This window comes from Ptychodera flava, chromosome 3, assembly GCF_041260155.1.
Source record: "Ptychodera flava strain L36383 chromosome 3, AS_Pfla_20210202, whole genome shotgun sequence".
NCBI lineage: Eukaryota > Metazoa > Hemichordata > Enteropneusta > Ptychoderidae > Ptychodera > Ptychodera flava.
In genome coordinates this window covers 4,593,403-4,607,995 of record NC_091930.1, presented here as the reverse complement: position 1 = coordinate 4,607,995, position 14,593 = coordinate 4,593,403, and the positions used below count along the sequence as shown (strand labels likewise).

Below are 14,593 nucleotides of genomic sequence, written 5' to 3'. Positions count from 1 at the left end.
AGATAGATAGATAGATAGATAGATAGAGAGAGAGAGAGAGAGAGAGAGAGAGAGAGAGAGAGAGAGAGAGAGAGAGAGGGTCAAATATTAGAATGGGAGCACGAAGAAAAATGATGACCAGAAGTTGTTTCTGAAGTTGTTTACATTTGGAAGCACTGTTTCGTTCAGAATCCGGCATAAATAACGTTGTTCTCCGTCTCGACTTGTCGTGAAGGATCGATGACCGTGAGAAGCTTGGTTGACAGTATGTGAAGGAACGATATGTCCTTCTGATTCAAAACAGTTTTCATTCGTGTGTATCACAATATACCTAGGCAAGCTGCTGTCCTTATTATACAGATTATCCGTTTCAAACACATGGTCATTTACTAACAGATAAATGTTTTTTGGAGATTTGCATGTATCGTCAGTGCATGTTCAGCGCTTAGACATTCAGACTGATAGCGCCTCCAGTGTTCGAACCAAAGAGTGGGCGCATTATGCAATGGATCTGAATCGTGAGTTCTTTTACAGAATATAAACGAACTGTACATGTTAGCGCCGATCCCTTGATTGGTGACACTAGCAATTAAATAACGCTTTGTGTTTCATAGCTCAACGTCTTTGTCTTACAATACAGTATCTTAATTCATTTGACGTCATGCAACACAGAACAGAGTAATAGACCATTTCTTCATAAGTCCTTTTAAGTATATTATATTTTTATTATATAAGCAAATCAAAGGAAGCAATGCAATGATAATATATCTGAACAGAGAGTCAGATTGCGGTACACTGTCTTTAACAATTTCGATGCTTTATATGACTACAAGAATGACATCTCTTTTAGAGTTGAAAAAAACATTCTTTTGAATCACTCTCAACGATGTCTTGTTTTGGAAAATTTACGAAAAAACGGTCAATACTACCTTATGTTTGTTGCTCCAAGTCTGTGGGCATGCTAACACGAAAAATTGAAGAAATGATGGCATTTAAACTGCAGGGTTGGCAAGCCTGTAACTGCTACAGAAAAAAGCTAGGCGACTCTGGCCAGTCTCTTTGATGACCTGTTGGAAACAATCACGTCAAGTCCTCGATGTTGGCAAAAGTAAAAGCTGCGCGTGTAATTTCTTTGATTTGGTCTAATAACATTTAAAATATTTGGAAAAAAATCTTTCATATTTAAACTCCCTTCAAATTTTATGTACTTTTAGAGATAGTGGGCCCAACATAAGGCCCTACATATCCAAGTAGTAAAAAAGTGACATTTTTAAGAACTAGCTTTTAATTATTTCAGCGAACAGGGATAGCAATTTTGAGTATTCTACAATTTTCTATGTTTTTTCCAAAAATATTAGATCAGTTCAATGTCTTGACATGAGATCAATCATTGACACCTTACCAGTATATAGGCTTTTGAGTCATAAAAATGGTTAGAACGGCTACTTTTACCAGCCAGGTACACGATTTGGAAAAGTCCTGTTGCTAAATAAACAATGTCTAAACTACAAAAAGCATGATTACACTACTAGAAAGTTTCATTTGTGACACCTTGGCAAGTTACCTGCATTTAACACCAATGAGCTGTTTTTTCTGTGTAGTGGAAGCACCACCATGTATGTTTTTTTGTTTTTTTTTATCTTTTATTTAAAATTGTCAGGAAGTTTCACATCGGTCATGTTATACAACAACTCCTATACTTGCAAGAAATACAAATAAATTAAATAAAATCTATTATTTTTTCAAAAGCTTCTACGAATTCATCTCTTCGTGAAACTTTCTCCACTTTACATCTCATAACACACTCGTGTCGGAACAGTACATTTAAGGGTACACTCTTGTCACCGAGCCAAAATTTATGAATTGACCATTTTCCAAGCAAAATCAACACTTTGATGACTTCGCCATCAAACTTTTTGCCAACAAATTTTTTTGTGTTACAATTAAAAATAATGTCAGTATTGGATAAAGTTACATTTCTATTCAAATAATTACAAATAGTCCCTGTAATTCTCCTCCAGAGATTTTTAGCAATCTGACAATCCAGGTATTTGTGTTCTAAAGATTCTGGTACCTGACAAAGTGACAGTTCATGGAATCAATTTTCTTCCAATAAAACAAATATTTATTACATGGTAATAACCGGTGCAGCAATTTCCACTGAAATTCTCTCAATTTTGTTTCTTTTGTGCACGAGTAAATATTTTCCCAGATTGCCTGATTGTAGACTTTGGATTTTAAATGGTTTGCACCAAGTGAAGTATACCATTTATCAAGCTTATTAGCGTTATCAGCATTCTAAACGTTGATTTTGTAAGAGGGTACAGTAAATGATCTTACAAGTAAGTTTTTCCAGTGGAATAAATTGCCCTTCTGTCCAAAGCCCGTATTGTGAATTATCGCCAATCGGCGACTTGTAAAAAATGTGATATTTCTTACACCATTTTTGTGTTACATGTCTGTTTAAATTAGTGTTGTCGCTTGCTGTGTACCAAGCATTCAAAATATTGACGTAAAAACAGAAGTAATGAAACAACTTGTTTTGGCAATGAATTCCAACACAGATTTTGTTGAAGTAGATCACATGACTCATCGATTTTGAAGTAATGCCATGGTATGGCAGCCCAAGTGCTGTCTTTACCCGAAACCAGCCTTTTCACCCAAATTGCATTGATGGCACGAATCTGTTTGTCGATGTTAAGACACTTAACACCGCCCTTGTAATAATCTCTTTCAAGCACTGCCTGCTTAATTGGGCGTTTTTTCTTGACAAAATCATCGACAAGTTTTTCAACTACAGACTTTATATCATTGGGTATCCCGATTACAGAAGCTAAAAACATGATCTGTGAGATGCCAAAGACTTTTACAATAACTGTTCTCCCATAGAATGTTAAATTTCTTCTTCTCCAAACATTTAAAATTTTTTCCAACTTATCAATCTTATTGGCCCAATTCAATTCTTTGCATTTATCAACATCATCCCCAAAATAGACACCAAGAGTTTTCACTGGCTCATTTGTCCACACAATGCCGTCAACTTTATCAGTACGGTTTCTGCTTTTCCCCACCCACATTGCTTTTGACTTCTTACTACTCATTTTTAATCCACTACACTTATAAAAGCTATCCATAATCTGTAGAACAGTTTTAACAGAATTCTTATCTTTAACAAAGACAGTAGTATCATCAGCAAGTAATGAAATTTTCGCAGAGTTATTATTCGTAACAGAAATGCCAGAAATATGTTTGTGTTGTCTCACCTTACATGCAAGAATTTCAATGACAAGTAGAAATAATAGAGCTGACAGGGAACATCCCTGTCGAACTCCCCTCTGAAGTGAAAAATAATCAGAACACCATCCCTTATAACTAATGCAGCTCGAAATATTGTTATACAATACTTTAACCCACTGAAGAAAATTAGCACCAAAATTAAAGCGCTTCAGAACATCGAACATAAAATTCCAATTCACACTATCGAAGGCTTTTTCATAATCAATGAACAAAATAGCACCGTCTGTATTTTTCTTTTTCGTAAAGTGTAAGACATCGGAGATAAGACGAATATTTTCGCCAATGAAACGACCTTTCATGTAACCCGTTTGGTCTCGACCAATAAGAAAGGGTAAAACCCGTTTCAGCCTATTTGACAATACTTTCGTGGCAATCTTATAATCATGATTCAACAAAGACACAGGCCTCCAATTATTTAAATCACTTTCGTCACCTTTTTTAAACAAAAGTGATATCATACCACGCTTTTGTAGGGTTGAAAGCTCCCCAGTAGTAAAGGCTTCATTCAATGACGAAATAACAAAAGATTTTATGTCTTTCCAAAAGAAACGATAAAATTCGACTGTAAGTCCATCGCAACCTGGAGACTTGTTCCCTGGCATACTTTTTAGGGCATTGAAACATTCATGTTCCGTAAGAAGTCCCTCGCACAGTTCTTGTTGTGAATCTGATAGTTGTGATATTATCGTGTCCGCCAGAAACGTATCTAGTGTCAGTTCATTTTGCTTTTGTTGGTAGAGTTCCCTGTAAAAGTCCCGTTGTTCACGAAGAATTCCTTCTGTATCTGACACTCTTTTTCCCTCTCTTGTTACCAATTCTCTGATTTCTTTCTTCGCGGCATTGCGTTTCTCCAAGCTTAAAAAGTATTTCGTACTTCTTTCTCCCTTTTCTATCCACGCTGCTCGTGATCTTATTTGTGCGCCTTCCGATAGTAGTGTATATAATTTCTCCAGCCGTTGCTTTGTTTCACTGTATCTCTGTATGTTTTCATCCGATGGGTTGTTTATCATTAATTTTTCATATTCTTCTAGCTGCTTTTCAAGGTTTGGTACTTCTTTGTTGCATCTCTTTGTCGCGTTCTTTGTAAATTCAACAGCATATTCTTTCACCTCACCCTTTAAATAGTCCCACTTTATTTGGTTGCTGCTAAAGTTCTTACCCCTGCAGTTCTGTATGATTTCTCTTACCTTTGCCACGAATTCATCATTTTCTAACAGTTTATTGTTAAATTTCCACGTTCCAGCCCCCGCTTATCAGTACTTGACCGAATTTTCATGAACACAGCCATATGGTCTGTCTGGACGGCAGGTCTGATGTCACTCTTTATGACTTGATGGATAAGGTGTTTTGAAAGGAAAACGTAGTCCAGGCGGCTGTGAACTGGCGATGGTGCGAGTCTGCGCCACGTGAATTGGCGTTTTGCCGGGTGTGACTTTCTCCAAACGTCGCACATTTGAAATCGTTGAATAAATTTCCGTAGAATAACTGTAGAGCTGTCATTTGAATGGCGTGTCGTTGATTCTCTATCCATGGATTTGTCCAACGCACAGTTGAAATCACCTGCCAAAATTATGTTCTCATACAAACAGTTATCGTTGACGTAATCATTGAGCTTGACAAAGAATTCTCTTCTTTGTTTCATGTCATTAGGGGCATAAAGACCACAGATTGACATTTTGAAACCCTTGCGATTGCCGTTTATTATGATAATGCGGCCACTGCTGTCGTTCAACACGGTGTCAATGTCTAAATGTAAATTACGATGGATCAATATTGCTGTGCCTCTGCTGTAATTGTCCCCTTCGGAAAAGAAGATTTTACCGCCCCATTCTTTTTCCCACTTTTCAGTGTCTTTTTTCAATCCGTGAACTTCTTGCAGAACCACAATATCTGCCTTCTGGAATTTCAGCCAACGAATAATATGCTGTCGCTTACTTTTTTCGTTGAAACCCCTGACGTTCAGGGTAATAAAGTTAAAACAGTTATTCATTAGTATCGTAACTTTCGTCGTCTTTTCCGTTTCTTCTTCTTGTCTGTTGTCTTCACCGCTGTTGATGTGATTAACCGCGGCGATTCTGCCGACAATTCTGAGACTTCTTCTCTTGACGTGTTGTATCGCTCATCTTCCCCGCTGACGTCTGTTGCGTCTCCGTCATCGATATCTGTCTCGCCTTGATCGTTTTGTTGATTTTCCAGTGATGTAGCTATTTCCGACTGATTTTCTTTGCTTTCCCGTAGAAAAGCAAGTATGGAACTTTGTGCCTTTCTATCGGATGATTTCTGAGTTACAGTTTTTGTAGTTTTCTCTTTCTCTGCCTCTTTCTCTGCCTCTGCCGGCCCGTCATCTACCTGTTTTTGAGGTTGCCTGGTCAAAAGATCATCGGCTGCGACTTTCCTGTTCGCTTGGCAGTCTCTTGCAAGGTGACCATCTCGCGAACATTTTCTGCACTTCGCTGGTTTTGTGCAAGTAGAGCTGGTATGTCCTTCACAAAGACATTTACCACAGCGTTGTTGATAGCTCGCCGTGGGTTGTCTACATACAATCTTAGCCGAGAAAGTTCCGATTTGGACGAAAGTTGATATGGTGATTTCGGCTTCTCACAAAAACAGAGCGATCTCCATTCAAGATGTTAGTCAGTTTGCCACCGAACCCCCACTTCAGACGAGTTATGTCTGTTTTTAACTTGAGACCCATGTTGGTAAGAGTGGCAGTGATCGCGCTATCATCAAGCGATAAAGGCAAATCTTTGATGGTCAATCTTAACCAGTCTATATGCATTCCTTACGAAATGGGTTTCTTCCCCATAGCGTAACAGACTTACCCCGAAGTGCTAGCCCGTGTTGAAGCAATATTGTTCTATCGGCTTCGTCATTCAGATATATCCGCCATAGGCCCCGTATACGTTGCAAACCTCCAAGGCTGTCAATCGTGACAACTTCGGCGATGGCTGCTAGGACCTCTTCCCCTTGTAGCCAGTGATCACTTTCTCTTGGTACAACGTCTGATTGTTTGAGAAAGATCGGCAGGACTTGGCATTTGTCTTCTTTGCCTTTGGTATTCTGTGTATTGGCAACCACCTGTGCGTACAAGGCTTTGTCTCGACTCTCCATGGCCATGTTGAGTTGACTGGTACAAAAATAACGATTTCTGCTTCCAATATGATCAAAACGATCTCTGTGTTACCAAACGGTTGCTCTTGGAGCGTTATAGTAACGGATGAATAAAGATTTGGCGCAAACTCACCCTGGTTGGGTAGGAAAAAAACGATAATTCGGAGCGTTACGAAAATCTGCTTCCGTAGATTGCAGAACACAGCGCCCTCCCATGTATGTATGCACCACCATGTATGTTCGGTCGGCCAGACAAGGGTCTTTAGGAAGTCCCCAAGAAGCAAATATTTTTTGTATTTTCGAGCGACAGTGGAAACGCAATGGCCGATACTTATTCCCATTCACCTCATTAACTACACGGATACCAGACATGCATACTAGTCTGCAGTAATTTATAATTTAAGATATACACACTTCTCAGCGTACAAGCAGTCGGTTACTAAAATCTAATATTGTCGTTTGGAAAAAGCCCACAATACTGTACCTCGTGAAAACACGCGTGTGTCACTGAGGGTATATTTATGGCATGCGTGGCTTGCAGTGCAGTGGTACCGCTGGCCATTCCTTACTAAGGTAATCTGGGTACTTGCATTATTATCAGGTCACATTGAAAGAAGGAGATTGAAAATATTAATGCTGGATAGTGAAAAGGTGAATAAATAGGGCGGTTCGGATTTCTAACTGCATCTTTACTCATTATCAGTAGTGATAAATTGACCATCATTCTTTTGCTGACATGCTTTATACCTTATGACTCGTAACTCAGGCTAGGTATAAACAGTTATTTTTTTTAAGTAAAGAATGATTTCAAGTTTATTGAGAAAATAATGCAAGCTTAAAGGTATGGGGAATTACAAATCTAAAGTAAAATCCAACCTTTGTAATAGCGATGAGGTAAAGTCAAGTTATGAATATTAATCGACGTTCAAGTTTTGAGTCTTAGCTCTGATACTCATATCTGGCCATTTCTAACTTGGATTTATTTTGTGAAAGGTGTCACAGAAGGCTCTAAAGGGTTTTGGCAGCGAAAATAGTCCAAGCAATATTAGCCAAATAATTGCATTTTCAATTCGACCGTAATATGAACAAATGTGCATGGGAAAAAAAAACTTTTAGACTTTGGTCATTTGTGAAATATTTGACTGATTAATAAACTAGACATGTTTAATTTGCCCTAAATTATTCATCACATTAGGACATTTTTATCAGCAAAACTCTCTTCAAAGTGGCATCTTGACATTGAAAGATATATCTGATTTACCCTGGAAAAATAAAAAAAAACTATTCTTTTTTTGATTTTTAAGATTTGCTCTAAAGCAAACAGTGCAATCTAAGGATACAGCAATGAAGAACAAAACGCTTTTTCGGACTTGATGCCATATAAATTAAAACTGATTGATTGATTTGTTGATAGACTAATCGGTTGAATGTAAATTTATCATCATTTGAACAAACCTGATTTTTGTATTCTTTGTGTTCCCATTTTTCATTCTGCCATTTTCATCCCTGGTTGCGATAACTGTGTCATCGGTTAGTATCGTATTCCGCTTGATATTTGCTTGCTTTTATATAATATAGTAAATATTTAATATCTAATAAAATTAGTGAAGGATGTGGCATTATCTCTTTTAATTTAAACAATCAGATAACTGTAACAGTTGTATCTCTAAATCTAAGTATTATATGGATATTAAATGATAAACAATATTCACAATGCGTGGGTGCTTTCAAATAGCAATCTATAGCATTTGACGTCAGACTACCATTCACTTCTTCGCTCATCATCCCTGATTTTGACCTATAATTTTTGGACATCTGTATCTGTACTTGGGAAACGTTTTTGGCAAACATAATTGTTTGCTTATAAATGCAGAGTGTAGCGATGGGTAGCGTTGCTGTTATATAGAAGATCTAGTACTTATATCATATCACTGGGCGATATGCCTTTGAGTGTGATACTGGTATAATTCAATGTTTAATTTCAATGGACAACATGAAAATCTGAGCAGTACGTCTTGATCGAACCATTGACCCTCGAGAACTCTCGAGGGTCCATTATCGAATAAGGTAACTTTGTGCCATTTTTGTAAAGACATGCCGCTAACGTAATTTGTAGTGATTGCCAATGAATGGGATATCAGATACATATAGTGAGCCCTATGTTGATACAGAGTATACTCTGATTTGATGTATTCGCACTATCTTGTCACCCTGCATCACGGCTATTCTTGTGACGTCACCATGGGTTGTGACGTCATCTTTGACCGCTATCTGGTGTGGTCTGGTCACATCACCTCCGAATAAGTTGCGAATAAACTGCCCGTCTGGTCCCAGCATTACAACCCTATCATATGCTATACAGATATAATATTTCCCGTGAGTCGGTGTCGATGCCCCTCGGGTTCTTCACCTGACCGTTTGCCAACAACCTTCAGAGCAATACGAATTCAGAAAATTTAAATCAGAATCGAAAACGCGTATGACATGATCGCGTTCATCTGACACTAGGAGATGGTTGCTGGGAGTAGGGGCAACATAGTGTGGAACTGCTTGCTGACCTTTGACCTGTGCAACAAGTTTCCCTTCTTTCACGCTGTATTTGAGTAATCTACCACTTTTCCAGTCAATGCCGTATACAAATCCTGCCATATAATTAATATTGTCAACGCTTTCGTCTGCGTTTCGAGAAATGATCTGAATTATTTGTCGATCTTTGTCACAAATAATAATTTGCCTGTTACCAACATCGGCTATGACCAAATGACCTTCAGGAGTAATAGCCACTGTAACCGGCCTAAAAGGGTTCTGAAACTGACCATCGAATCGTATGAAATAACTACATTATTCTTATCGAAGATCTTTATGCGATGGTTGTCTGTGTCACAAACCAAAAGTTCGTCTCCATGCCATGCCAGACCATTCGGCCAATTAAACTGCCCTGGCTCTGCGCCAGACTTCTGTGTACCCAGTACGTAACTTTCCACTCAGACCTACAATAAAATAGAGAAGTCAAAAGTTAATCCCGAGAGTGCAAGTTGTAATTAAAACGGTTAAAATTTTATACTCTAGTTATTCTTACCTTCACATCATTGAAGGGGCAGGCTTTTAGTAGCTTTAACTCTGAGAAAATTTCGCTAACAGAGTACAACACAAAAACGAAAGTGAAACCATATAACAGTAAACGTAAAACAAATGCCACTGCGAGAACCAGGGATGGGCATTGAAGCCTTAATGCCTCTCCTACAAAGCATTTCAATTTGGAATTAAGTTTTTATAGTAGACTTAAAGCATGGCAATTTGGCCTTGGTAATCCGGCTCTTTCATTTCTTGCTAACTTCGTTATTCTTCTCGGTCAGAGATTTGTCTATTTTCATTGATGTAAGAAGAGGATCTAGACTTCCTTACATACAACATATTTGACTAGGTTATACAAAACATGGATTATGATATCATTATTATGATATACAATATACATATTTTGCACATGTATAATGGCAACTTGAACAACCTAAAACAGTTGACCTACGAGCCCCGAACATACTAGTTTCATCCTTATTACGCTTCTTAACTCCGGCGAACGTCAACTCTCTTTCCAGATTATCTATCATCTTTCTGAAATTCCTTTCATCGGAGAAATCCAGCCACAGTTTCCCTGCTGTAATCGGCCCAATCCAGTCATCTGTGAGGTAAAAAGAAACGAAATGATTGGATATGATTTCAGATCACCTACATTTAAACAGGTGGTTTCCAGCGCGGTTTTGCCATTTCTGTACCGACTGCTATTTAATGTTCGTGATTCAGATAGCTCAAATCAGTTTTCTCACTTTTTATAAGCGGTGTCTCTGCTATGACCTCAGCGAAACCTACGAATAACGCGTCGCAAAAACAGCCATCATGTACATCTTAGGCCATAATAATAAATGTGACCTCTACCTCCTTATTTGTAGAAGCTTGAACAATAATCATAACTTATCACTCTACCCTATGACTCATCAATAGTGAAAAAAAACACAACACTATTAATTCTGTCTGTTTGACTAGAAGAACCTTCTGTATTCCTCGTATTACTTACGTACCAAACTGTACATCCTTTTCTAGTTTCAACGGTATTATCTTCTTTTTTCAGGTCAGCTGCAAACTTTGCTTCTCTCATACCGTTCTCTGACTTCTTGTAGGCTTCCGTGACACACAGTAATACCACACTCGCACCCTGTACTGCTTCAGCCATAGATTTGTATATATCTCCTTGTAAAAATAAATGTAGGTGTTTTTTTATATTACATCTGGCGGCTTGCAGTTTAAAGTATTGGCAATCATTCATAATGTATGATCATTTTGCGAGAATTTGAGAAATGACACTCGACTGATCTTTTTGCGTCAAACAGCATCGAACTATGATCATTCCTGCAATACAAGCGAGAATCAGGTTTCTGTATGTATTTTCTAGTCTGCAGTACATAATCCAATCATTAACTGCATCTCAAATCGACGGTTCTACACATAACTTTTGGGTTGTACGTAACGGAACAATATCAAATCACAAGGTAACGGCTTAATGTGAGTTACATACGTGCAAGTATTGATTACATTCCGCTACTATTTAACGCAAGCCAACAACTTGCAGCTGCTTGAGATTAAGGCAAACCGGAATCGGATCGGGTAAGTGACTAATAACTAAGTGAATACACATGAAATCAGCGGTTCAATTTAGTACAAATCACTGCTCAAAACACAATCTCTGGTGGAGGGACTGTGCGCGATGCATTCACCACCACCCAGGGTATTTGGGACGTGGAAAGCACATGCAGAAGAACGTCAGGCAGAGAAAAGTAAAGTCACGTGGGAGGAAGAAGTCGGTGCTGATTGGACAGAGGTCGGAGCGGTGAATAGTCTTGAAGGCATAGGTCCATTATCTACAGGGATAATTATTAATGTCAATGCGCAAGCATCAAAGCATGCCTTTAAACAGATCAGGTGTTAAAACGTAATCATTTTAGTTTGTGATTGTTATTGTGATAGTGACAATGACATTTGTGGTTTTATAGCAAACATATATATTTTCCAACCATCAGTGTTTTCTCAACTATTTTACTCTTTCTGAATTCTTTCAAAATTATGGTAGAATGCGTCTCATGGACAGATATTCGGACTGCCAAGCGTTTATAATACGTAGTTGGTATATATCTTGCTGGGAGAGGGGGCCTCATCTGTTAACAGACTTAATATTTGAAAATCGAAAATTTACTTCCCTCCAACTATGTTAACGTAAGAATGGCAGCCATTTTGAATTTCAGTGGTCCGTAATCTTTGGGTAATTTGTTACTCTGTTACAAAATTTTGCAAGTTATCGCCAACTTTTGTTCTCAATTACGAAAGCGAACTATTTAATGTTTCATTAGAGAGAGTTTAAGCAAAAGTTTAAGTCATTCAATGTCGAGGTGCATACTATATTACGAAAGTTACATGCTGTTCTTACCTGCCATTTTATCCAGATCGAACCATATTTGATACCCTTTCTCTTCCAATGCCTGTTTAATTCTCAATACCTCTTTCTGATGATCCCAGTCGTAAGAAATTATAATATGCTCATTGCTAGCGCTATCAGCCATGATTAAACCAATATAAGATATTTCAACCTGGAATTATACAAACATTTGAAATAAATATTGATTGTTAACTGTTGGTTTATTAGTTACTTTTTGTTGATTTGTTCATTCACTTACTTAATTATCCATTAACCAACAGTTTGTCAAGCTATAATAGATGAATAAACAGTTTCTGGACGAAACACTGTCAGATGTGATAATAATAGGCAAGTTACAATACTAAAGAAAGACTATGACTACGTACGTAGGAAACTAACCCGTAGCAACGATGACAACAACAACAACAACAACAACAACAACAACAACAACAAACACAACAACAAAACCAACAACTTATCATCACAATGCCAGATATTCGTAAGTGATTTTCTCAGGATTGAATGATAGCTTAATAGATAATATCAAAATGTTAGGGGCAAAAGATACTGGCGAGATGACATACTGATAGACCGTTCTGAAGCAGTGCTACTTTATGAACAAAGACACAAATGACCCCCTTTTATCCGCGTTAGATATATGGTGTTCAAGATCACACGTGCAATAACGCAAGCCCTTTACCACTTGGCTTGTAAGGGCTTTAACGGTGAGCATCGCAGCGGGGCATAACCTGACTCTAAATTCTCTGTTTACTATAGGCACTGTGCGCTCCGAGTAGCAATTTCACTCTTGCAACAACACATCAAGCTACACCTTACATTGCCTCAGTGCAAATTGTCTTCACACACAGTAATCTGAGAGCTACTAGCAAATTGGAGATCAAAACAACGACCGGTCGGTAATATAATGCACTCCGAGCCGATTTTGACCGGCTTGTGCAAACTTGGAGTTGCGGTAAACCGATGACCTAATAGCATCATACTTTCGGCACATCATTAAATGACAGACCAACATACCGTCCCCTCTCACAAACCTCTGAATCGGTCTGTGTCAGCAAAGATTGCACAGGACAGCTGTGAGACAGATGGGTCTATGCTATTGTGAAATTAAGATTGTGCTATATACAGTGCAAACTGTTTGGGGCGGGTTTTAACATTCCATTTTGTTGCTTTTCTCTACAACGTCTTTGTCACTCAAGTCTATACAACGTTGTAAAGATATGTAAAAGGCTTTTGATTTTGGCATGTCATTTGATAGCTGTATCGCGAAAAGTCACATGTAGAATTTCTGTATGTGTACCACAAAATCGAAATTCTGAATAAGACATGGACCAGCTATTCTTACTGTGACACGCGCTGGATATTCATAATTTACTGCAATAGTCCGTACGCCGTCCCATGAACCAGTAACCTCATTTGTTACAACAATAAATATTAAGTTCACGACCTTACATTCCTGCCCCTACAGGCTTGGTGCAAGCCGCTGTATGCACCTCTGAAATCTTAGTAATGTTGCATGACGTGTGGCTGAACGATTAAACAGTCATTGACTGATCTCAGAAAAAAACATGTCCCTTCTAGGTACCTAAGGATTTGTCGCTGTCACGTACGTTGAAACCGAACACACGATGGGTTCATACTAACAGTTGTTCGACTTGCTGAGCGCATGACGATGACCCCTAACAGAGACTGCAAACACTCTACATAGCGAAAAAGAATGTACTTAAGTGGTAAATATATAATATTGAGCTATGCCTATGGGTTAAATAGGGAAACAGAGATCCATGACCAACATATGTGCGGAGATATCAATGCTTCCGCCCTGCGTATACAACGTTCGCCATCAAGGAAAGTCCCAATTGAATGGCGGAAGTCAGAGTAATGTAAAACATAGAACAGAAACTGATTTTATATAAAGATTTGTACCGTAGTCTTTCGGCTCAACGGTTATGATTGTTACGCCCACATTTCAGGTTGCCTTTAGGAGCATTGTTTGACATAAAACAGTTTATTGCAGATATGTTTATATACGTATAGCTGCTTACCTTTCATGAATGGAGTTCAGTGACCTTTGCTATGCTGCGTTGCTGGTCGACCTTAGCCCTTATCATGTGACTTACATCTGACCAATGAAAGCGACCAAAATGGTTGCCATGACACAAACTACTTCCTATTGTCAGATCAGTTAATTAGCTGATTTTTATCACCAGCGTTGAATTTACTTTAGCGTGTCACTGCATTAATGCGCTTTAAGCCACAGTCGCTCGCGTTACGGTAATATAAGGTGGAGTAACTGTGCCTGTGTTCGAGCGGAGAGCCCAAGTGACCCAGACAGCAATAGAGGTCATTCATGGCTCACCACGGTGCTCCGGTATCGCCGAGTTCAAGGAATATTTGTACACGTAAGGAGGCAATATTTATTCCATACATTAGCATCGAGTGGTCCACTTCACGCAAAATTCATAACCTGCTCTCAGGTCGAGTTCACATTCGTTCCATGTCAGCCATATCATTGAAAGTACCAACACTATAATTGACTATCTACCGAAAGCATACTATACCTGTGTTACAGAGTTCATTGACTCTGACGTCAATTCTGCATAAAGGTTAATTATCAGGTTCAGACAGGTTCAGACTTCGTTAATTATGTGCGATGATTATACCTTATGTGAGAAATCTAACAAGTACATATTGTTCTGGTGTTTATGGTCTTGGCGATTGATA

General features: G+C 38.4%; 2 protein-coding genes across 2 annotated transcripts in view; both read right to left on the bottom strand.

Annotated features, from left to right (window-relative positions):
- Window positions 1-14,593, bottom strand: part of LOC139129460 (uncharacterized) — a 180,746-nt gene that overhangs the window by 149,357 nt on the left and 16,796 nt on the right. The gene's annotated exons all lie outside the window — the stretch shown is intronic.
- Window positions 5,266-6,393, bottom strand: LOC139130299 (uncharacterized). Its single transcript, XM_070696053.1, has 2 exons — window positions 6,189-6,393; window positions 5,266-5,729 (listed from the first exon to the last, which is right to left on the bottom strand). The coding sequence occupies exons 1-2, from the start codon at window positions 6,391-6,393 to the stop codon at window positions 5,266-5,268; spliced, it is 669 nt and encodes a 222-aa protein (XP_070552154.1).

Bases quoted from the DNA above. Each gene is read 5' to 3' on its own strand.
- LOC139130299 (XM_070696053.1), bottom strand. From the start codon at position 6,393: ATGGCCATGGAGAGTCGAGACAAAGCCTTGTACGCACAGGTGGTTGCC. The intron at 5,730-6,188 runs GTTTGCAACGTA...GCACAAAACCAG, and splicing joins CACGATTGACAGCCTTGGAG to CGAAGTGCAGAAAATGTTCG.